The 24896-nt window shown below is 39.0% G+C and overlaps 1 protein-coding gene across 18 annotated transcripts in view; it reads right to left on the bottom strand.

Moving 5' to 3' along the window:
* Positions 1-24896, bottom strand: part of MBTD1 (mbt domain containing 1) — a 71647-nt gene that overhangs the window by 9138 nt on the left and 37613 nt on the right. For 11 of the 18 annotated variants that reach the window (XM_045488344.1, XM_045488345.1, XM_045488356.1 and 8 more), the window contains 11 exons: positions 22758-22843; positions 13597-13714; positions 11121-11255; positions 10758-10846; positions 10311-10545; positions 9637-9692; positions 9193-9297; positions 5590-5737; positions 4638-4720; positions 4016-4250; positions 3416-3493 (listed from right to left, as the gene is read on the bottom strand). In XM_045488344.1, the coding sequence (XP_045344300.1) occupies positions 3416-3493; positions 4016-4250; positions 4638-4720; positions 5590-5737; positions 9193-9297; positions 9637-9692; positions 10311-10545; positions 10758-10846; positions 11121-11255; positions 13597-13714; positions 22758-22843 (1368 nt within the window). Of the gene's footprint in view, positions 1-3415; positions 3494-4015; positions 4251-4637; positions 4721-5589; positions 5738-9192; positions 9298-9636; positions 9693-10310; positions 10546-10757; positions 10847-11120; positions 11256-13596; positions 13715-16126; positions 16244-22757; positions 22844-24896 lie in introns of those variants that run through there. The other 7 variants (XM_045488340.1, XM_045488343.1, XM_045488352.1 and 4 more) reach the window with 3 other exon arrangements.

Below are 24896 nucleotides of genomic sequence, written 5' to 3'. Positions count from 1 at the left end.
TTACTTAAAAATAAAATACTTAAAAAAATATAAAATAAAACAAAATGAACTACAGAGAGCATTTTGTGTGGAGAATAGCTGGCTAACTTCCTTCAAGAAAATTTTAGCTTGAGGGGGTTGACAATCCAACAGGAGAGAAAGAAGGTTTTAAAACCCGACTGCAGGGTAGCATTCCGCTGCCCAGACAAGGCCAAACACTGGCTTTCAGGGAGAATCAGTTGAATAAATGTAGTATCCAGGTGGCAGGATTGTACTGATATGAAATGTGCTCCCCTACCTTCTGGTTTATAGTCTAGTCTCTTAGATAACACTTGTAATTGTTACACTGAAAACCATTTCTAAAATATAAAGCTTGTTGCCCGCAAGTACTTAAGCAATCAAATATCTTCTGAAACGCCCATTTGATTATAGTTTCCTAAGCAAACATAAGCCTTCGAAGACTTATACAATGTTTTCACCAGCAAAAAAAGTACACTAAACTTTGCAAATAGTGAACCACCAACATATTTCATTAGTCAGGTTGAAAGCTAAAGGATACTTACATATCTCTGGGACTAGAAATTATACCTGTTTTCTTCCAGAGTATACAAATGACTCCGGCAAGAGCAATCAGAACTTAGGCTTCATGAAATCAGGGCTACAAGATAAATCTAAGTTACACCGTACCTCCTATGTAAAATGGTCTGATAACTAAGCTAGAAGTAATCGCAAGTACACATTCAACTTGCAGCTGCCAAACCAAAATCATGTGCAGCAATCGTTTAGACTTTTCCTCATGTCCCACACACTCGCAAGTTAAAACGCAAGGAGGTTCTCCAACTCTCTCCTACCTATAACAGCCCCTGAAGATGGTTCAGAAATTAGTGCTGGGTTTCCTGCTCTAGAATTACTAAACCTTGAAAAAATTAAGGCTTTTCAGATTGGACAGATCACCTGCATACAACGGTCTATATGATCCTCTTGGCAGAACGTGACCCTATTTCCTAAAAGCACTAGAAGTTGTCCCTCTATAGAATGAACACAGATCATTACAAAACAAGCTAGAACAATGAAGCCAACCATCTATTTCTGTTTAAAAAAAAAAAAAGACCAACCAAACAAAAACACAACACTACCAAAGAACACACTGATGGAGGATTTTCAGGACAAAAAGACCAAAGAGCTAGAAGATGAAACCACAGAGCCATAAAGAATCTGTAGGCAAATTTAAAAACAATAGGGTTTGTGGCCAATCTGCTGTTGACATTGCATATGCAATGGACAAATTAGGTTCATGGACCCCAAAATCTTTCTTATTGGGGCAAGTAAAGTTTTGTGGGAAAAATTTCTAATCAACTATCTGGTGAGCATCATAAAAAAATAAAAGGAACAGAGAGTACCCTCACAATGAAGCCTGCTTCTTCTTCATTCACATGGCACTATATTCCTTATCCTCAATTCCAAAATCCACAGTTTTTCTGTAAAGCTTTGGCAACAAAACCAGATCTCACTTGGTGATACTATTTATAATCTTTATTTGGCCCACTTAATGTAAACATTTACATATATTTTGTCTCAGAAAATGTGCCAGAGTCTGTAAGCAGTGTTACATAATATATGCTACGTACTACACTTCTTTTCTAAAATCTGAAAAATTCTGAATTCCAAAACACATCTGGTCCCAAAGGTTTCTAATAAGGGACTGTGGCTTTATAGTCCTTTTCCTTCATATGTCCAAAGGACAAGTTAAAGGCATCAAAGATGATGCCTTTGCATTCAATATTGCTCTCAATATCGAGAGCTCTTGCAATGTTACAGTTAAAGAACATGTTATACATTTAAAGCTGAATTCCTTTTTCCAGCTAACCCAGAAATGCGGTACTATTAAATGTCACTATAAACTGGCATACTGATATCACTTCATTAGTTTCTTACTTCTTCCCATGGCCCATTAATCCAAAATAATTAAACCCCGTAAGCTGGAAACAAACCCGCAAGAGTCACAGTGAGGGAGGTGTGTGAATTGTGTACCCAGTGCTCAGAAATTAGTCCTAAAAATTGTATGTCACAAAGCCACGGAGTAATAAATGTTTGTAACACCTTGGGAAAAAATTTCTGAAATCTCTCTCAGTCTTGTCCAATAGAAAGTGAGAAGACAGGCCAAAGCAGGCTGTGCTATCCAATCTCACAGAAAGCTTAGGGATCACATGTGCTATGGTTAGTCCACTGACAAAGTTGCCTTGTGAATTCTTCCTCATCATTTCCAGATATGTTGGGGATCGCTTCCATCTGCCTGTCTGGCAATGCTCTCTAAAGTTCTTTTAGGTGAATATCAAACATGGCAAGCAGCTAGTGGGCAAAATAACTCTGGGCAAATGGGAAACCTATACCTCTAATATAAAAGAGAGCGCGAGAGAAAGGCCTGGAGGTTATCCCTGTTGAATCTGACTTGGGTTCCATGCCGGGAGGACATGAGAGCGCCATGGCAGTGGGTGGGGAAAGTTTGTAGTCCCCAGTGAGAAAGAAATTATACATAAATGATGATAATCAGAAAGTAAGGGTATATTTGGTTCTTCATGCTGCTTCAGTCTCTTGGTTGTTAATGAGACAGATTAACACTTATTTGAACATATGGCAAGTCAGCTTGAAAAATCTGTTTTAGCTTTAATCCTCAAACACACTTTTTACTTTTAAAAATATCCTTACATAAAAATAATCTGATCTCAGAACGAAATATTCCATGACAAGTTTCGTGAAGAGAAAAACTTGTGGTTTCCTATGGTGGGGGGACTTTGAAAAGAATCATATCTTTAGATATGATTAGAGTTATCAATGTTATCAATAGAGTTATCAATATCAGTATCAGAGTTATCAATAGAGTTATCAACTCATAGGAACAGAGTTATCAATATATTTTATTATGTTATTTTGGCTATTAATGGCCATAATCATTCACTGTAAGGTAAAACATAATATAGAAAACACACTTTAAAAAAATATTCTTAAGCCTGACTTTGTTAGCCATCAACTTGAGTTTTGTGTAAGTCTCATTCTAGAAAGATTGTTTTCGTTTATGAAGGATGGGTTTCCTAGGCTCCAAGTCTCTTGTAAGTATCAAGCATTTATTTTTTTAAAGTTTAAAAAAAAGAATTAATTTTCAGTAGGTTTGCTATTATTTCAAGAACTACTTGCATTCTCTTCTTTACCATATAGGTTTTAAAATATGATGGTAATCATGTTTCCTGTCAACTAAAACATAAGTGTTTCTCATTACTGAAAAGGTTTGCCTTTTATGGCATACTGCACCTTTAAGCATAATTTACATAATGCACAGTCATCGGCTCTCGTATGGTATATTCGTTTCTGTGCAAGAAAACCATGACCCCAACTGGTTAATAACTTAGAAAATGTATATAAACACCATGTGGTGACCCACTTTTCTTATGTCCTTTGTATTGCTGGGACTTAGCCTTTTTCTTCTGTTTTGATGAACCTGATTGGCTTTCTCTTGATGCTGAAAAATAAAAGGGAAAATTGGTACCAGATAAGCACTGCAAGCATACAACTCTAGATACAACTTAAGATAGATTATCTTTACCAAGGCCATTATACTTATAAAAGTACATGATGCTTTGAAAATAAGGGTGCTTGTTCCTGTAAAACCCATGATACCACAGATGTCACTACTTAATCAATAAGCACTTATTTTATATATATATATATACACACACACATATATGTATACCAATAAATTTTAGCTTATACTTTCAAACTCGTTAAGACAAGTCTAATTTGGTGGGTGCTCTTACTGTCGTGTCTCTATAGTCATCATGTAACCGACTACTGAGTTCACACTGCCATGGTACTCATGGTCTGATTCTGGGATATTGTTGGTGAATCTTAAGATCTTACCTGGCAACCAATCAGATAAAGGAATATTCTTGTCCTGTGAGCTCACAAGATGATTTATGTGAAATAGTCCTCTGGAGAATTGCTGATTTTTACAAAAGGACACCTTTTCTGTATACCAACTTACACTGTGATGCTGGAGGCTGTAGCTGATATCCAGTTAATTGACACCACCCTACAGGATAGAGGTCAGGGGACTCACAGTCTACCCACTGATCATACTCTTCTTCCCATCCATCAAAATGTATCCTCAAGAGACGATGAATAATTCGAGTGACTGTGGCTACACATATTAACCGTGGCTCCATGAGATCTACTGCTTCTAATTTCATTCCTACACGAAATCCGTGATTTGGAACATCCTGACATGGAGAAGCACAACAGGAACACTGGTGAGAAGAAGTATGCCCGAGTCCACCATCACTAAGAAACAAAAGCAGCGACGGATCCAAATAACCTAATTTAAACCAAAAAAAATCACAAATTCTTCTCTAATTATTAAAGCATGTGAAAGTGAAGCATTTCAGAACTAGTCAGGAAATGTGTTAATTTCTGTTTTACTCAGATTAAAAATGAAGCAAAGTTTGAAAACAAGCTTCATTTCCTAGGTAAAGAAAATATATTGTTCTGTTTATACTACTCTCCATTAAGAAGTTGTAATATAAAGCAAACACATTTTGACCAACAATGATCTGCATTCGTGAGGCATCAAAAAAATTCCACATAATTATGCCATTATTTAAATTTACCTTATTAAATAGTTTTACTGGTGCTGCAATGGAGCCAGTTTCCCTGAGGTAGTCAAACCATTTAAAAGGAAGTTTTGTGTAACCTGAAAAAACACACCTGATTTAACTGGCAGTTCATTTAAAATTACCATCATATTAAAACGTAGATATAAAAGGTTAACTCAGTACACACTAAAATCTTGGGATTTTAGATTATATAATAAACTTTAACTCTTGCACTCACATTATTTAATGCAATAATTCCTCCATGTTATAAGGATTTCTTCTTTTTCTAGACAGACACAGGTGCACCTACTTACCCAATGCAAGAGTGTCTCTCTCCTGTCTACCAGAAGAATTATAAACTTTTGCTTTTGTAATCCTACGCTTAGGATAGTCTAGCATTTCATACGTCACAGTGATATTTTTCTGCTGGGCAAACGCTATTTTATAGGCCTCTGTTTTTAGTTTCCCCCCCTTCTTTTCTGAAGAGAAAAACCCAACGCTCAGATACTGAAATTAGGAAAGTCACTAGTTAAGACTTGAGAGCTATTTAAGGGTATGCCTTTAAAAAAAAAAAAAAAGCCACATGGTATTCTAAAGATGGAAACTTGCTTTCCCTCAAAGGCTTTAGCCTGTATCTATTTTTAAAAAACGTTTATGTATGCCATAACCTACATCACCATCTCCACAGGGCTCGAGAATACCAATTCATATTACAAAATGTACAGATACGCAGGAAAAATTCTATACTAATATAATTTATCAAAGGTAGCTAGAATATAGTGCTTTATATGTGTGTAAAGCACCCCACAGCTCTTGTTATGTGTATGTATGTTTGCATATAGGAACACATGTAATATGTCCACACAGCAAAAAAAAAAAACCCAGGGCTGTGTTAAATGATGTAAATAGATACCACGTAAAAAGAAGGCAAGGATAAAGACCCAGCGTTCACATTAGGATGAAATACCTCTAGGTGGAGTAAGTTCAATCATGTTAATTTCACAGAAACCAACAGGGAAAATAGAAGGGGAGGTTGCGTGATAACAGAACCAGTCAGATCCATCTGCTGCTTCTGAGCCATCGATCCCAATCATCAGGAATCCGTCAGCCAGCACCTTTCAAATTAAGAGAATTTCAAGTATTTGAAATTAGACACCACTATTGTAAAAGTGATCCTTTAAGTGACATTCTACAAGAAATGAAAATCTACCACATAACGGTCTCCTCACTGAATTACGCTAGCAACTCGAACGGTAAGAACCTATGCGGACTGCAGTGTGCACCAGCAACAAAAGCAGGGTTACACAGAGTGACCTCAGAGGTGTAGGAAAAGCAGTGCCTTTGCGGATGGCTGAGGTGCTGGCTGCTGTGGCCCATGAAACAGGGCTGAGTGCTCCTCTCCGATTTAACCGTCTAGTCTCAGCGCGGCTCTGCGTCCTACTCGGTAACTCTACTCCTTTCCTTCTGATTTCGCAGAGGAGTTTTTCCAAACCTTTTCTACCTTCGTCAAAGCTTTCACTTTCCCTCTCCTATGCTACAGATACCCACGCTCCCGTATGACAGAAACGAAGGCCACCCCGTGCAAGGGTCCCCATATTCCTTCTTTGGCACCCCTATTTTAAGAGATAGTACCCCACCCCACAAAATAACTTTTCCATCTTGTACTATTACCACTGGTACCTGGCTCCAAAAACACTATCTTGTATAATCTAACATCTCCCAATTTTCATTACATTAAAAATATTGAAAAATATTTAATTTTGAAACCGTTCACACTTATAGAAAAGGTACAAAAATAGCACAGTGAACTCCTATATACTTCACCCAGAGACCCACTTCAAGGTTTATACTATGTAACTCTTTGCAGTCTGATTTCTGTCCTGATCCTGCTAAAATGCCAAATTTCACTAGTGACCTAGTTTGTCAAATCCAGAGCCTTTCTCCCAACACTTATCCTCCTCAAACCTCAGCCTCCCTGAAGTTATCTGACATCCACGGACTACTCTCAACTTTCTGCGACGTTTTTTTTCCCAGACTCTCATTACATTACACTCTACTGCCCGACCTTCTCACCTCTTCTGATTGGTGATGCTTCTTTTGGTAGTGTCCTTTCACATCCAATCCTTACATTTGTGATATTAGCCCTTTTCTCTCTGTTTTGCTGGTATCACCCACACCCAGTGCTTCAATAACTGACCTCTACACCCACAATTCCTCCATTGAAGTCAGGAGTTTGTCTCCCTCGCAGGGTCTCAGTCCTGCCTTTTTCCTGAGTGCTGCACACGCCCTCTCAGAGTCCATGCAGGCTGTCAAAGTCACCTTCAGAGGTAAGCAAGCACCAGACCCCACAACTCCCCTTAATGTTAGTTCCTCTCTCTGTGCCATGAATTCTGTCTCCACTGCACTGTTTGAGATCACTGCTTTCAGGCTTCCTTTTCGGACATTTCTCCTCTTACACAGTTTAACTTTCCTGTGTTATGACCTCTATTCAGGCCAGAAAGCTTCTCCAACTCACCTGCTCACCAGAGAAAGCTCAGATGGCCCGACCGAGTATTCAAAGCCTGCATGCCTGGTTCTAAATCATCTTTTAGTCTCTGCCCCCAAGTGCCTTTTTTCTAGTGGTTTCTACTATAGTGGATGTGTATAATAACTTCCTCTTCCAGCTTAACAGCTTTGCCTATACCTTTGGCAAGAGCTACCTCCATTCAGCACGGATTCTTTTTCCATATACAGCTGACTGGGCTGGGGGCTAGTATCTAACCTTTAGGGGACGAAGCCAAAGGCTGGGCTCAGCTAGAATCTCTCTCACTAATTACCATTAACAGACACAGAGGCTATTGTCAAGTCATGGGTCAGAACTGGACCTGAAAGGCTGTGATACAGGATGGAGCTAGCAGCCACACAGGGAGACGGAGTGAGAGGAACACCAGTCACAAGAGTGAAGGAAAATGGCAGAGACTCAGAGCAGGGAAGAGATGGGACAAAGAGGCCCCGAGAGTTGGGGAGAATAACACTAGGTTTACAGCTTTCCAGTTCTTGTCCCTGTGTCCTTGCATGTCTGTCTGTGAGACTGCCATGTTCTTAGGGTAACTTTCTTAGAGCTAACTTGCATGGGTCTCTGTTCCTGATGAAAGAAAAGCCTTGACCACCATACTCAGTATGACTTGTTTGATGTGTACTGTACGAACGACTCAGTCTCTTCCTAAACCTGGCCTGTGCTTTCCTATCTCGATGCTTTTGTGCACATTCTCTTTCCACAACAGTTTCCTCCCTGCATCTCTGCTGGGCTGTTTTTCCCAACCTACAAGGTGAAGTTTTCAAATAGCCTCCCTTCTATAGAGCTTTCCCTGATTCCTCTGAGACAATGTGCCCTTTTATGTGAATCCCAACAGTACTGTGTACACTTAAGTCATAGTCAATCCTGTATCAAACTTATTTTTATGTATCTTACCTTGTTCTACAAGACTGTAAGCTTTTTATTTAGAGTCCAAACCAAACCTAGTGTGGCAAGCATGAACTAAGTAATTCCTGAACGAAGTATGACGCTCTACTCACTGGACGCTTCATTCTCATTTCATGGAACAGAGCATGGCATAATGGACTGGTTCCCAAACCTGACTGTCAGAATCACTTAGACAACTTTATCATTTTTAAAACAAATACATTATCCTGTGTAATACTTCTTGTGATTCCGATCGAGTAGCTCTGGAGTAGGTCTTGGAAATCTATGTTTGAAATCATACCAGGTGACTCTGATCACTGGGTCAGGTAAAGAGGAAGAACAAAAACTTGGAGCCGGTTTTGTCTAGCTGTGTGACCTTGAGCTCAAGTGCCTGGGACATGGCAGCAACCATAACTGTTTTTAATTCTTTTGGCTCAAGGCTTTAAACTGTGCTGAAATGCAAATCACAATTTAAGCTCCACCCTTATATAGGTAGACTCTGGATCAGTGGTTCTTAACCATGGCGGAACTGGAGAATTACCCGGGGACTTTTAAAAAATGCCAATGCAAGGGCCCCCCACCAGACTGATGAAATCGGAACAGGGTGGGGTAGGCATTTAAGAAGTCTGGTCACCTGTATTTTTTTAAGTTCCCCAGGGTGTTCTGATGCCTACTGAGAACTGAGAACCACTCCTCTAGACCTTTTCATAAACGCAGCTTCAGAAGACAGAAAAAAAGAAGAAATAAAGTACTACCAAAAGAAGAAAAAAGGCACAAAGGGAAAAACAGTAAAGTGAAGATAAATTTGGCCTTGTTGCAATTCTGTGTTGGACTAGCTTTGACCAGAAGTAATTTAAATAAATATTCTTCCTCTAACTCAGGATACATATTTCCATAACTAGAGGCAGCAGACTCAAGATGACAATCTTGACAACAAGCTACGTAGAAAGAGAACCACTGATAAGAGAACTGAAATTTATTTCAAAACTACTACCAACCCTCTCCCCAGTGAAGATCCAGATACATACATTTTATGTCAAAATGAGTATGTTAAGGGCCTCCTTCTCCTATTACCTTAAACCCAGTTCTTACAATTGCATTTCTATACTTTAAAACCTATTGTCTTACCTTTCTAATAGTCGCGACACATATTGTGGAAAGATTTAATGGGTCTATAGCTTCCAATTTCATTCCTTCCTTGAACCATTCCCCACTCTGGTCTACTTCTTTTACCTAAAGAATTACATGAAAGCACATCGGGTGTTACAAATGTTATCATTTTAACAATAAATATTACCACTTTGAAAATGTTTACCAGATGAAAAAACCAAATGCCTTCTCCTACCTACCTAGTATTGTAACTCAAACCTCCGTCGGAGGATAGAGAGAGTTCAGGCAAATGGACAGAATTTAAGAATAATTATAATCAATAGTTGTGACACCTATGGATCACAAGGTCTTAATCCTTTTAAGTGAACAAATGTAATTGTGATTTCCATAATGTTAGGAAAAAACCCACAACCCTCTTTCAAACCTAATTTACAAATGAGGGTTCTTATAAAAACTTCTTACCTTAGCAAATAAATGTGGTGGTGTATCAAAATGTCCATCCTGTTTCTTTGTAATATCTACAAGGAAAAGTTACATACTAATCTGTCAGCATTTGTGAGAAGACCAAAAACCACGTTTTTTTGAAGGTTTCAAACTCACAAGGTATGTATATTCTAAAACATGGCAGAAATACATGCCTTCTACATTTATGGTGAAAAATAATTCTTTAATAGAATGCTCTCTTCAGAGTACATGTGCTATGAAATACGCTCAGCCAATTAGAATGCTTGCAATTCCCTAGTGAGGGAATCACAGCTTCAGAAGTATGTTTTAATGTGTTCAGTATTAGGTCTAACCACATATAATTTTGCTATTTTGATTAAAACTGAATGCAAATGGAAAGGCTACCTTTGGATCTTCCAAATGGGCTGGATAAGAAAAGTAGAAGAGAACAAAATGTAGTTGTGACCAAAAGTGCATTATATTTTAATTGAGAACAAATGGAAGGAATATAAAGGAGTTAGCCGGGACACTCATATTCTGGTGTGAACATCCCCTAATTAAGGTAGAATAAGCAGCCCAGACAACTAGAATGCTATTTCGGATCTTTGCTATTCTGTAAAGAAAGATAACCACGGTAGTACAATTCAGCCTCAATGATGTTTTCAATAGGCGGGCTTGTGACAGGTGCTTACCAGATCTTTTGAATCGATGGCCTATGCTTCGAGACCAACCAATATGATGGATTAACGGGCTGTGCATATGGCACCAGAAGTCATCTGTTCTGTCTTCACTTTCTTCGTACACTAGTCTTAATCTTCCTCCGATGACACTTTCCACCACTGCCACTCGTGTGCGACACAAATGCCTCTTGTCAACCACTTCTACTCTCATGCAAGGTTTGAAAGGATACTGCATACTCTCTGAAACCTTAAACAAAAGCAGACAAAAACTGTTCGGAATTCATGACAGAACTCTACAACTGATTTCAATTTTGTACCATTAAAAATACTGAGTGCACTCGATATTTAACTAGATCATCTGGCTCACTAAATGAAAACAATTCCTTTAAAAACTTCCAGGCTATTCCTTTTCAGAGCTCTCAATTGACACTTCAATCCTTTCTAAGATCCTGTCTTTACCTTCTGTGAGAAATCGGGAGGAAGTGTTTTGGCACCGGTAAGTCGTTTCACTAGAAAAGCTTTCCAGTTTGTATACTTATGCTGAATAGCTAAAACAAAAGAAATAACCAGTTACACTTTAGCAAAGAGCAGAATTGCTTCATAAACTATTTTTAAAAAAATAACAATTTTCCCCTGCAATTCAGAGCATTAAGGTTATGAAGAAAAGTCACAAAAATAAAACGAGCATGTTTTGCCATCAGAGAAGTTACTTAAAACCAAAAATGATTACTTTAATTTCTGTATCACTTGAATGTTACTACGTGTGACACTGAAATAAAGTACATATATTTCAATGACAGTGAGGGTAAATAGGCCACCTACTTCTGGGAGGGACGAGAGGTTTGCCACTGGCTGCACACCAACCAACGGGATGGATGTCAGAACCACAGATATTGCACCAGAAGTCCAGCCCAGAGTCATTTTCAAATCCTTCATATCTTAAAAGGGCATTGTAACCTGAAACCAACAAATCAATCGCCACACAGTAAGAAAAATGGAATGGGATCAAACAGGACACAGCTGCTGGTAGTGGGTGTCAAATGTCAGGGTGCACCTGCAACAGAATCACGTGCAGGGCGCGTTAACACACGGAGGGCTGGGCCCTACCCCCAGAGATTCTGAGTGAGTCGATCTTGGGTAAGTCTGAGAACACGCATTTCTAACAAGTCCCCAGGTGAGGTACAATGCCAGTAGTTTAACTGTTTTCAGACATGGCTTCCCCCCTTAAATATTGAGTTCAATTTTATCCATAGTTTCTTAAATTTTCTAGAAAATAAATTCTTAGTGAAAACAAGGGTGGGAAAGTCCTACTAGAATGTGAAGTTTTGAAAATAAACGAAAAAAGGTTATGGTTAAGTTAGGAAAATCTTGTCAAGACATCATAGAAATCCAGTTGAAGTCATTTCAAAGAAACTGCTTTGTCCAGCTGATTAGATGACCAATTATTTTGGGATGATTTGGATGTGGCTGCCTCAAGAGCCCAAATTTTTCTGTCCTATTTATCTGGAAACAAAATGTGAAAATACTAAGTAAAAAAGTTCAATAAACACCAAAGAAAGTATGTGAAATGACTTATTTCTTAGGAAGAACAAAAAGTGTATGATATATCCTATTTATAATTTAATAAACCTTCTGTTGGCAACATTACAGTTTAATTTAAGGCCTTCAGGGGAATAAAAAAGGCCCAACAAACTTATATTCCAGGCAGGGAGCTCAGTTCAGCAGCATTTTCACGTGTTAAGATCCATGGAGAAAATTCATAGCATTAAACCTTTAGTTTCAAAATTCAACAATTTACAACATAATTCATGAGTTTGCCAACTGTTGCCGAGCTCTAGTTCATGATTAACATGAGGCTTGATTCTAAAACGTCATTAAAGTGGCTTAAAATAAGATACATGGTGCAATGAGATAAAACAGAAATGTAAAATTGGAGATGGAAGGTAGAAATAATTCTTGGATATTAAACGCATTGATCTTTAGAGCTATTTAAATGCAACTAGCTTAAACATCTAGAACAGAAAGATTATGTTGTTTTAAATTATAGTATAGAGAATAATGCAAGATTTAGAGAAGGCTTAAACAGCCGGGGGAATGTTTCAAGGGAAAGGTGGGAATTGAACTGGGTAATATGTTATGTGCAAAGGCACAGAGGTGACAATGTGTTCTATGAGGGAGGAGGGAGAGAACTAGCCTCATCGGGACATAGACAGCATTTATGGTGGGGAGCAACCAAAAATCTGGCTAGTGGTCTGTGGTGCAACTCATCAATAACTGTAAATGCCAACCATCTGGATCCTTTAAGGACAAAGAAGCCATCAGAAGTGCTTGAGCAGAAAAACAGAAGATCATGTTTAGTAGATCAAGGCTGTCAGCAGTACATAGTGAGCAGTGGGCAGGGTGTTTGGGGGAGAATGGCTGGAGAGAAATAGGAAAAGTAGGATGCATGAGATATCGCTCACTAATTTAAGGACAACTTCTTATCTTCTGAATGGCTGTGCACCCCCACACCCCTGCCTGCCATAAAGTGCTACAGTGCCCCACCGCACCACTCACTGAGCACCTCATCATAAAGGTAGTCCGCGTTTGGCAGATATCAGGTCATGGAATAAACTAGCTTTTACACTTCTGCACATCACTGTGCATCATGTCTAACACAGTAGATACCTAATGCATTATGTGATGAGCCAGAGGGTAACAAGGACTAGGGTACATGGAAAGCAGTGGGGGTGAAGAAAAAGAACCTAAGATGTATGAAATTATCAACACTAGGTTACTTTTGGGTTATGGACATTACCACTTTTCTTAGCACTTCAGGTTGTTACCTTTCAAAGTATTTCCCTATACCAGAGGTTGGCCCACAGATCTGGTGTACTGTCTCTGATGTGTTTTACACTCTGCCACCTAAGAATGGTTTTACATTTTTACTTTTATTGGTTTTACGTTTTTAAATGGTTGCATGTCTTGATACATGACAGTCCTATAAAATTCAAATTTCAGTGCTCATAAATAAAGTGTCACCAGCTCACAGCCACGCCTATTCATTTATGTATCGCTATGGCTGCTTTCATGCTACAACTGCACGGCGGAGTAACTGTGACAGAGATTGTACTGCCCACAAAGCTAAAAATATTTACCACCTGGCTTTTATAGAAAAAAAAAATTTTTTTTGCTAACCTCTGCCCTGTTATCATATTTATTATTTATGTGGCAACAATTGCAAAATTTACAAATACGCTTTCTTAAAAGTTACAGATATAATTGGCATTTTCGGGTAAATTATTACATGTGCTTTCACCTGCTAATTTTACAATTCCAGCAATCCAGAAGACTTTGGTAGGTAGGCTGCAGTCTGTATTGGGAACTTCTACTCTCACATTTTCTGAGATATCACCCCAGCAGGTCCCCATAGGTGCCTGTCATATAAAAATTATTCAATTATCATCTTATTAACATAAAGCCTAAAACACGTTATTTAAAATAAGCATTACCATCAATAACGGAAATATTAAATTAAAAATGCCATTTAATTCATTCATTTTTCTCTAAAAATATAATTGTTATTTCCCTTTTCACAGAATTCTATTGGGAAAAAGCCAGTGTCAGGGGCAAGCTCAAGATGAAGAGAATTCACATATATTAAAATAGATCCACATTAACTTCAAAATCCAATACTGTTCTAATATAAGACTTGAACAGCAATTTTTATAAAAGCTGAATCACAAACTCAACAGATTTCACAGGATAAAGCCGATTTAAGAAACTTTGTTATTTTTAATATACACTCAATGAATGCAACTTTACCTCAACCTCTAATTTTAAAGGATCTGGCTAACGAGCAGAAAGAAAAATAATTCCAATCAGCATGTGGTTTCTATTAACAGGAGAAACAAAACTTATCTATATTTTCAACTTAAGTTAAATTCATAAAATAGAAATAGAGTCTGTTAAAACAGATATGGCAAAAACATTGGCTAAAGTTATTAAAAAAGGTGGAGTTGAAGAGTTTTTGGAGCTGCATACCGTGGTAAATTGTCAAGTAACTTATTATTTCTAAATATCTCATGCAGGAATTACTACAAACAAGAGAAAACTTTCAGTGTTAGAACTGGTAATCATTAGCCTCCACACTACATGGTTATGATGGGGACTCAGGAAACTGATTAAAAGAGCATCATGAAGAGACTTTCCCAAATCTATCATGTTCCCAAATTATAATTTCCATTACATTTTAATCCTTACAACTTGAGGCCATTTACAATTATTTGAAGTTTATGCAATAGCTAATTAAGTCAAATAAGTGAATTTAGGAATATAAATGCTGATAATATTAAATAGTCTCTGTGGCCTTGGTAATTGGCTCCTCATTAAATATAACTTAGAACCCTGAACACAGAGAAAAGGACTGGGTGAGGTTATAAAAGACCTGATAGTATGAACAAATCAGGAAAAGACAAAACAGCTTCAGAGCTCAAAGATGACTAAACAAAGACATCTACGAGTTACACGATCTAGCCAATTTGAACAGTGGGCAAATGTCTTCCATGCAAGGCTTCTTATACTTTGGTAGATGCCAACCCAATAGGAGGATTAGCCTAAAACAGTACTCAACCCCTATCCTCTCAATAGTTCTGACGTTTCTGAAGGAGAGGAAGAAAAGGCCAAATTAATACTGAACTAGAGTAAGTCTGGAAACCAAAGACAGAATCAAATTATGGTGATTACTTTAAGTAGCAAGCAATGAATATACCTTAGTAACTTGGAGACAGTGGCCTACCTCAAATATTTGTGATTCTGGAAGAGTACATGTAAACTATCTCCCTGAGCCGTGCAAAAATAAAACAATACATCCAATACGACTTCCTCTTGCTGCTGTTTTTCAACTGAAAGACTGGACTCTTCAGGTTCTGCTATCTCCCCCTATATCATTCTAGACTGTAGGGCCATCCCTATTGCCAGCAGATACGATCAGAAAAGGAGAGGCTGGAAGGATGATAGGTAATGTGGATTAAGCTAAGATATAGTAACACCAAGACCATGTATTCATTTCTGTGAGGAAGAACCAATTAGAGCAGATAGATGCAGCTAAATGTATGCACTAAATTAAGGTAGGGTTTCAATCCCTCTTTGTTTGGCTGCCAAATCTTGTGGAATGGGTTTAGTTTTTGTTGAGAAGAAAGAAGCATGGTTATGCCGATAAGCTGGGGGTGAGGTTGGCACACTGTTAAGTGAATTTGGCATACAGCACTCCTCTTTGAGCTAGATATGACAATGTCATACCAACTTTTTTTTTTTTTTTCTCAGCCTTAACAATTGTTTGGAGAAAATAACTTTTAGTTACATTTTATTAAAGAAGATGAAGTGTCAATATATTGCTCACTTAAAAAATAGGTTCATATTCACTTTATTGGGGGATATTATGTTTTTGTCCCTACAGTCTGGATTGGTATAGGAGAAAGTAGCAGAAAGTGACATTTGTTCTTGCCTGTAAGGTTGTGGTTCTGCTAGGCCCTCTTAAACCAATCCATATGGTTCACTCTGAGAAACAAAAAACGAAGAAACAAGAACAACAAAAAAGAGCACCATAGTTACTACTACATAGTGTGTGCTCAATGTGTTGATATGATAAGGTAATTTCATAGATATATCTGCCCTTTTGTTTAAAATGAATATTCTTAAGTGTGGAAGACTAAATGACCCAGGGCTTGACAGCCATCTTCATCCAAGTCATCTGTCTTCTCTTGCTGGCAGGAGGGATACCTCTGAAAGTCTGGATTGGCATAGCATGAACTAGCAGAACCATAATTTACAGGTAACAACAAATTTACCTTCCAGACTCAGGACGAGAGGTCCACCTCAGGCTCCTCCCAAATCAGGAAGATCTGCTTCACCACTTCCTGCTCCAGGGCCACTCGTGAGGGCTATCTGGGAGCGACTCTCCTTCCCTGCAAGGTAAGCTGTCATCAGGTCCTGCAGGACATGGCCAAATCCACATGCTGAGGGCTCCCCAGCACAAATGAATGATAACCTACACCTGACTGTTGTCTATCAAAAAACAACGGAGCGGGAAGTTTTATTTTCTGCACTTCAAGAACATTCCCAGATAGGCCAACAGCCCAGATGGCTAGTATTTAGACTCTCAGAGGGCTGATACACTGCCCATATATGATGTTTTATGGCAGAAATACAATTTCCCTCCACAGAACTGCCAACCTACTTTGATAACCGCCCACACACTTCAACAAGTGGGCAGACGTTAGCCCTGAAATTGCACATAAGTAACCAAGAAAGAATCTATCCCACTGATGGATGATATGGCAAATGTACAAAAAGCCACCACTGAAACATCTTAAGACTAACAGGCATGTGATTATTGAAGTTCATCTAGTACAGAAAGATGAAATACTGTTTGGCCAAAAAGGGGAGAAAACATTACTGGAAATTAACTGGAAGGAAATTAGAACTCCTAAATGCTACTTGGCTGGAACTGGTAGGAGGTCGAAACAGGAAAAAAATTGTTCCCTCTTTCTCCAGAAAGCCCACTCACCTTTTGCTTTGAGACCAGAATCTACTCTATGAGGCGGTGGCAGCAGCTGAGGGAAGGGTGCCAAGAGTATAAAAGGAAAATGGGATGCGTGGGGTAGAAGGTTAAGAATGGGAGAATGCTATGAGTGTGTAAAAAGGGGTAGAAAGCAGTGACTACTAATCTGAAAGGCATAAAACAGTCCACAACTTAAAAAAAAATTATTAAACCAATACTGTTTAAGAATCAGGAGATCCCAACAGAAAAACAAGAGCCACTTTAGAAAACAGAGCAAAATTAAAATAATCTAGATTCTTTAGGCTTTCTTTAAAACATAAAAAACAGGTGAATCTTATAATACTAGAGCCCCCTGCTTTCCTGCAGAAACTCTACTTCATGGCAACACCCACGACAGCTAAATCAGATGGAGCGCTAACAAGTACTGGGAACACACTGAAGTTTGATTTCCAGTAGGAAGAAATGCTGCGATCCCGGGTGACATACTGAAGACTCTAACTTCAGTTAAAACGGACACGAATACTGGTCTCCAACTTTCGGGGAAGTCCTGGGTATGCGTAGTCAAGGCCAGGGAAAAAAGTCAAAAATAATTTTACTTGAAATGGATTATTTTAACTAATAAACACATACTTGAGAAGTTGAGAAGTGGATTATGAGTTTTACAGTAAAGAAAAACTACCGCTGCTGTTCATACACAAACGAAGGACTTTCGTTTTTGACCTTAAAATACAAAAATATGCTTGTGATATATATTGCAAAGAAGTGTGAAGAAACAAACTTGTCTTCTCAAAACACCTGGCACACAGGTCAGGCGCCAGAGGATCAGAATAGAACACGTAAGTAATAGCAGGAATATCTGTGGAGGCAGGATGAAAAAGCATAGTAAGCTCAGGTTTAAAGTGATTCCATGTATGTGTACAAAGGACCTTTTATTAAAAAAATCAAAACTGCAACTATTTTCAAGGGAGAAAAATGTAGGATGATTTTTGGTCTTAGTAAGGAGTCAACAAGACACCAGAGTACACAGTCCGGGTATCAAACGAAAGAAATCTTAAGTCTGTGAATATGTGTCTGAAGGACTGTGATGTATATGTTTCACGACCACTTGGGATTAGTGCATTTTGGCTTGTGCTGTGGTGTCTAGGAAAGGAATGTGTTACTTGATTTTATAAGGCAGATAATGGGAAACAGCACTGCTTCAATCTTAGACTACAGTCTTTAAAAAATTAAGAATGCTTTAAAGCTCAATGTTGTACATACACAGAGACCAACCGGAGGCTCTCTTGGTTTCAAACACAAATTACTAGAAGAAAATCACCTTGAATTTCATGAATGCCATGTACCTAACTGGCATGTGGTGCTGCAGTACCGTTTTGGGTTTTTCCACAGTTAGGATAGATACAGATACTGCTTTTAGGAGCTGTGAACCGGTAGGAAACAAAGGTAGGAAATACGTATCTGTATATCAGTCTCTGCTCCTGGTTTCTGGCACAGAGCTCTTAAAACCTTTGTAACTTCCTAAGTGGTAAGAACACCACGAGCACCTTATGTTCTCACGTTTGGTGTCTGACCCTGGATCCCGACAAAGAGCTCCTAAATCCTCTGGAATCTCCTGAGTGATAGAAGCATCTTTTGTTCTAATGAGGAGACTCTGGGTAGGCTCCTAGATGGCCTCAGGATGTGGGCCGGTCACTAGAAAGACCGGGCTAGGAGTAGAAGCTTACAACTTTCAGCCCCAGTCCCCATCCTCCAGGAGAGGGTCTGGAGACTGACTTCATGATTGATCATGCCTGTACGATGAAGCGTTCATCAGAATCTCAAAATACAGGCTTCCCCTGCCATCTAAAAGTAGATAAAACCATAACTATAACCTTAAAAAAGCTGAAGAGGCATAATGTGAGGAAGCAGTAACATTCCCTAAAAGCAAAAATCCTTTTCTGATTTCGTTCTTAGTGAGAAAACGTACTAACGCAGGCCTTTCGTAAAAGTAAAGCGGCATCAAGTCGACTTTTAGATGGCAAGAGAAATCTGTATATGGGATTCAGGGAGCTTCCAAGTTGGTGAGCCCCTGGCAGTGCTGGGAGACAGATACGCCCAGAGAGGGTATGGAGGCTCTAGGTCCCTTCTCACAACCTCGACTTCCGTATCTTCTCATCTGGCTGTTCACCTGTATCCTTTATTATAACCTGTGTAATAAATGGGCAAATATTAAGTATTTGTTTTCCTGGGTGCTGTGAGCCATTCTACTGAATGGCTGAAATTACTGAACCCAAGGAGCAGGTCATGGGAACGCTGATTTAGAGCTAGTTGGTCAGAAGCACAGGTAACAACCTAAAACTTTTGACTGGTATCTGAAGTGGGGGTAATCTCGTGGGACTGAGCCCTTAACTTGAGGGTGTGATGAACTCCAGGTAGACCACATCAGAAGTGAGCTGAATTTCAGATACCCAGCTGGTGTAAGAGAACTGCTTGATGTGTGGAAAACCTGCATATCTGGGGTCACAAATATTATGTGGCAGTAGTGTGTGAGTAAAAGACAAACTATAAGAAAAGTGGTTTTCCTATAAGGGCTTAATTCAAAACCACATTAAAAAAACAAAATACTTCGCATTAGGAAAAGCAGGTTAAACCCCCACACTGAAATTATAATCCAGCTACTGAAAAAAGTAGCAAGAGTTTCATTTACAACAAGAGATGAATCAGATGAGCTAGATGATTTTTAAGACATTTTAGTGTTGCGACATGATTTATGATTAATTAAAAGCGTTATTACATAATTCAGTGGTTTCCAACCTCAGAGACTGCCACGGAAGGGGAGAGCCCAGATTCAGGGGCCAAGGCTCTGGCCACCCCATCCCACTCTTGCTAGACCGAGTGGTGCAGCTTCCTCTTATCCTACCTAGACTAAGGGAAAAGAGCAGTAATTCTGAAGCTTAAAAAAAAAGAAAAAGTCTCACAACTACCAAACTTTCACCTAGACAAAATGAAAGATATTATTAGTAGACATATTTATAACAGTTGAGACTCAACTTCCATTGCTAATTATAAAAAATGCCAAACATCGCTGTAACTGAGGGACTGAATATAAACCACTGCATAATTACAGCAATTACCAAAGAGGACCCAGTCCTATGCTATACTTTGCAGAAACTTCGTTCTCAGAAGCTGAAAGACAGTGGAAAAGAGAATTCCTCTCTTGAAATCCTGTGATTTTAGAACAAATCACAATCATACTTAAGTGCCAGAAAATATAAAGTGTTTGTTTACCTGTGATCCTTACTCCAGATGAGGGTGGGTTGTGTTAGCGAAGCAAGGTAGTCAGGGCCCTGACACTGCTCCCACCCCCAATTCTTGGTTCATTCAGAACAGCTCTGCTTCCATGTTACACACTGGAGGTTTCTTAAAATTATTTTTTTTTAAGTCGATTTATTTATTTTTGAGAGAGAGAGAGAGAGAGTGCATGTGAGTGCACGTCGGGGAGGGGCAGAGAAAGGGGGGAAGAGAGAGAGAATCCTAAGCAGGCTCCATGCTGAGATCAGCTTGGGGCTCAATCTCAACAACTTTGAGGTCATGACCTGTGCCGAAATCAAGAAGTCAGATTCTTTACCGACTGAGCCACCCAGGTGCCAAGTAAAATTATGTTTGAAAAAGAATCTTCTAGGAGCAGGAAAAGGCCCCCAACCTGTGCTTCAGTTGGGGATAAGGCAGATGCAGAGTCTGGTGGAAGTGGGCCCTACTGATGAACCAGTGTTAGGGTGGGCGGTTTGACTCTTAGCAGATTAGAGGGTGGAAGAAAAAAGGCAGGGCTTTGTGTTCCCAGCAGCTCCTGGCAACAGACTTTCTAAAGCCAAAGCCAGTGACTCTCCTTGGAGATCTAGAAAACTTTTTTTTTTTTCCTAATATTTATTTATTTTTTGAGAGACAGAGACAGAATGTGAGCAGGGGGAAGGGCAGAGAGAGAGAGGGAGTCACAGATTCAGAAGCAGGCTCCAGGCTCCCAGCTGTCAGCACAGAGCCTGACGCGGGGCTTGAACTCAAGAACCATGAGATCATGATCTGAGCCGAAGCAGGATGTTTAACCGACTGAGCCACCCAGGCGCCCCTAGAAAACTATTCTGGGGAAGAACCAGGAAGTGTCAGCTCTAAAGGATAAAATCTACTGTAGCATGAGGTCTGACATAAACCAAATGGCTTCAAGTGAAGATGCTGGTTAAGGCAATAAAGCAAAGTCATTTGTACTAAAATACACTCATAAATTACCAGTATTAGTTGCTTTTCTACTTGGTGAGAAAAAGGCAGTAAAGAAAGACAAGTGGAATAAGAAGACAATGGGGGACAGATGCTTTACTTCTGAGCTAGAGACAGGAGCCTGCATGGTATCATTAATAATACAGTGAAGGCTAGCTGCTCTAACCTATATGATGGAACATTTTAATCTTAACAGCAAAGTTGAAAACAAAATCAACAAATCAAGAAGATTTTCTTACAAGGAACTTTAATATAGTATTATTCAAAGACATGGGCATGAAATAAAATATTCTTTTAAAAAAATACCTTGACTACTTACAGAACACAGCTTTACATGGTTTATGACAGCAAAACAGGAAAAAACCGAAATATTAAAGATAGGAAAAGAGATAAAGACTATTCAGAAAGAGACAGCAAAGGTTCCAGGTATTTGGGATAAAAGAGTTATTATAACAGAACTTAATCTGATTTTGAGCTTCTGAAAAGCAGAAAGAAATACAGAGAGAAGAGTTAAACATTTGTTTTGCTGTTCTCTTTAATGTTGCTGTTGCCACGTATGTAATGTATTTCACAAAGTGACACTACTATCCACATTATGTAAAGCAAATTATCTACTTTACACCACGATAAAGTATCTAAGATTCTACTTAGCTTGGTTCAGAGGGTCAGCATGCCACCACATAAGGGCTGAACACTTATGCTTTCAGGAAAGAAAACTAGCAAATTAATGAACTCAAGCTTTATTTTATATTTCTACCACTGATTTCATTAGCTCAGGCTTGATCAAGATCCTTTATTGGCCGTGAACATATGAAAATTCACTTGGGTTTCCACAGCAAGAACTCCAGGTCACTTGTCCACATGCTGTTATTTAAAAGCAAAGTGCTAACTTAACAAAATGTTTAGTATAAACAAAATTTCATTCATTCATTTTCCAAATTCTCTTTTCTTTTTGTACATAGTCAGTAGCAGATAGAACCTTTAAATATAAATTAAACTAGTAGAAAGGTACAAAAACGTACGGGAGAGAATCACAAATAATTGAATAAAAAGGAAGAGGACCAAAAGGAACGAACCTACTGTCAGATAAAATTTTTAACATAATTCTGAATTACAACATATACTCTCTAAGAATCTACTTGCTAAAAAGAATATCCTGCAAAGGGGTTTCCACGATATATCATGTATTCCAGCCCACAATACTATGTTTCTAATAGTTCTTTTTTTGTTTTTCTGATTTTACCCTTGAGGACAAAACATAACTGGAAGAAAGATCCCTCCCTTTCTGAATTATCAGGTCAGACCACAAAGATTTAGGTCACATGCACGATGGATGCTTTGTGTTACACTGAACCACGTGACATTGCCAATACACATGATATACAAAACCAGCACTGGATATGGTTCAACTTAATATGAAAATTGGAGGAGACTAGTACTTTTCCCTATTCAAATAATTTCAAATTGTAATTTCTTTATAGGACGCGTTTACTTGTACAATTTCTACAAGTTATTTCTAGGTACTAATAAGTATCATTTAAAAATTAGCACTTTTATGACAATGTATAAAAAAAAGATCTTCTAAAGGTAAGATGCTTAGGTGTTACTGTACCTTCAGATTTAAACAATGACAATGCATTTCAGTACAAGGTGAGAAATTCCATACTCACATGTTTAAAGCAGGTAACTGGAGCTGCTATAAAGCTATTGCTGTTGATGTAGTTACCCCAGCTGAAGCCTTCCATGGAGACTGCTGCTGAAAAAAAATAAATTTAGATATATTACAATGCTCAAATCTTTTATTTATGAGAAAATGTGAAATGACATAAAACTAACGTATCATCTGGAGCACCTGGGTGGTTCAAGTGAGTTAACGGTCTCTTGGTTTTGGCTCAGGTCACAGTCTCACGGAGAGATTGAGCCCCATGTTGGGTTCTGTGTGCAGCACAGAGCCTTCCTGGGATTGTTCTTTCTCCCTTTCTGTCTGCCCCTCCCCTGTTCTCTCTCTCTCTCTCTCAAAATAAATAAGTAAACTTAGAGAAAAAATAACATCATCTTGAAAGTTTTCTTTTCTCCTACAAAATTTTAAGAACTTTTCTAAATAAACATGAACTTTCACATAGATCATACTTGAAAACTAATATTAGCTTAAGTCTTCCATGTTCTAAGCAGCAAAGAACAGCTGAGCGCAGAACTGTTCAGAATAAGAAACACTACCATGGCTGCTTTTGGGTTTTTATTCCCATGTAGCTTTTACTGTGCATCTCAATGAGATTTCTTTCTTTTTTTTTTTTTTTTTTTTTGAAGTGTTTTTTTGGGGGGCACCTGGGTGGCTCAGTTGGTTAACCATTTGACTCTTGGTTTTGGCTCAGGTGATGATCTCAGGGTCATGAGATGGGAGTCCTGCAAAGGGCTCTGTGCTGGGCATGGAGCTTACCTAAGATTCTTAAGATTCTTTCTCTCCCTTTCTCCATGTCTTTTTTTATAAAGTTTTATAAAAGTTTATTTATTTATTTTTGAGAGCGAGCATGAGTGAGGGAGCAGCAGAAAGAGAAAGAGAGAGAGAGAGAGAGAGAGAGAGAGAGAGAGAGAATCCCAAGCAGGCTCTGCACTGTCAGCGGAGAGCACAACATAGGGCTTGAGCCCACGAACCATGAGATCACAACCTGAGCTGAAATCAAGAGTCAGACACTTAACTGACCGAGCCACCCAGGCTTCTCCAAAATTTTAAGTAATCTCTACACCCAATGTGGGGGTCGAACTCATGATCCTGAGACGAATAGTTGCCACTCTTCTGACTAAGGCAGCCAGGTGCCCCTTTCAGCGAGATTTCTCTCCAGTATCTGCCACTAATACCTTACCTTCACTAGGGTTTTTCATTGCTTCAGTCCCTACTATACTTCCTTGCTTCTGCCTTCCTGTTAAGAATCTTCTATCAGGGGCCCTAGATGGATTAGTCAGTTAAGTGTCCGGCTCTTGGCTTTGGCTCAGATCATATCTCGTGGTTTGTGAATTTGAGGCCCCTGGCAGGTGCCGCACTGATAGCACAAAGCCTGCTTGGGATTCTCGCTCTCTGCCCCTCCCCCACTTGTGTGCGTGCGCTCTCTCTCTCTCTCTCAAAATAAACTTAAAAAAATCTATTAGAAATGATCCTTTCTCAATCTCTTCCTTTTATGACTCTCATCTCCCCACTACCTTTGAAGCCCGCTAAACATCCTATCATTTTGCTTATTATCTCCATAATGCTCCCCACCAGCCACAGCGTAGAAGTGGAACACAGAAAATAACCAAATAAAAAATGTTTTTGAAATTATTATTTAAAAAAAAATTTTTTTTTGATGTTTATTTATTTTTGAGAGAGAGGGCTAGCGAGCAGGGGAAGGGCAGAGAGAGAGGAGAGAGAGAATCCCAAGCAGGCTCTGTGTTGTCAGCATGGAGTCTGATGTGGGGATCGATCTCACAAACTGTGACATTGTGACCTAGGCTGAAAGCAAGAGCCAGACGCTCAACTGACTGTGCCACTCAGGCACCCCAGAATTATTTTTTTATTTATTTTTGAGAGAGGGTGTGAGCAGGGGAGGGGCAGCGAGAGAGGGAGACACAGGATCTGAAACAGGCTCCAGGCTCCGAGCTGCTGGCACAGAGCCTGACGCAGGGCTCGAACTCACTAACCATGAGATCATGACCTGAACCAAAGCTGGATGCGTAACCAACTGAGCCACCTAGGCGCCCCCCCAATAAAATACGTTAAGGATATTGCCACAAGCACTGTGAAACTGTCAACACAATTACTCTCTTCTAGAATTATT

The sequence above is a fragment of the Leopardus geoffroyi genome, chromosome E1 (genome assembly GCF_018350155.1).
Source record: "Leopardus geoffroyi isolate Oge1 chromosome E1, O.geoffroyi_Oge1_pat1.0, whole genome shotgun sequence".
In the NCBI taxonomy this organism is placed as follows: domain Eukaryota; kingdom Metazoa; phylum Chordata; class Mammalia; order Carnivora; family Felidae; genus Leopardus; species Leopardus geoffroyi.
The sequence above is the reverse complement of the archived record's forward strand: the minus strand, read 5'-3'. Positions and strand labels throughout refer to the sequence as shown.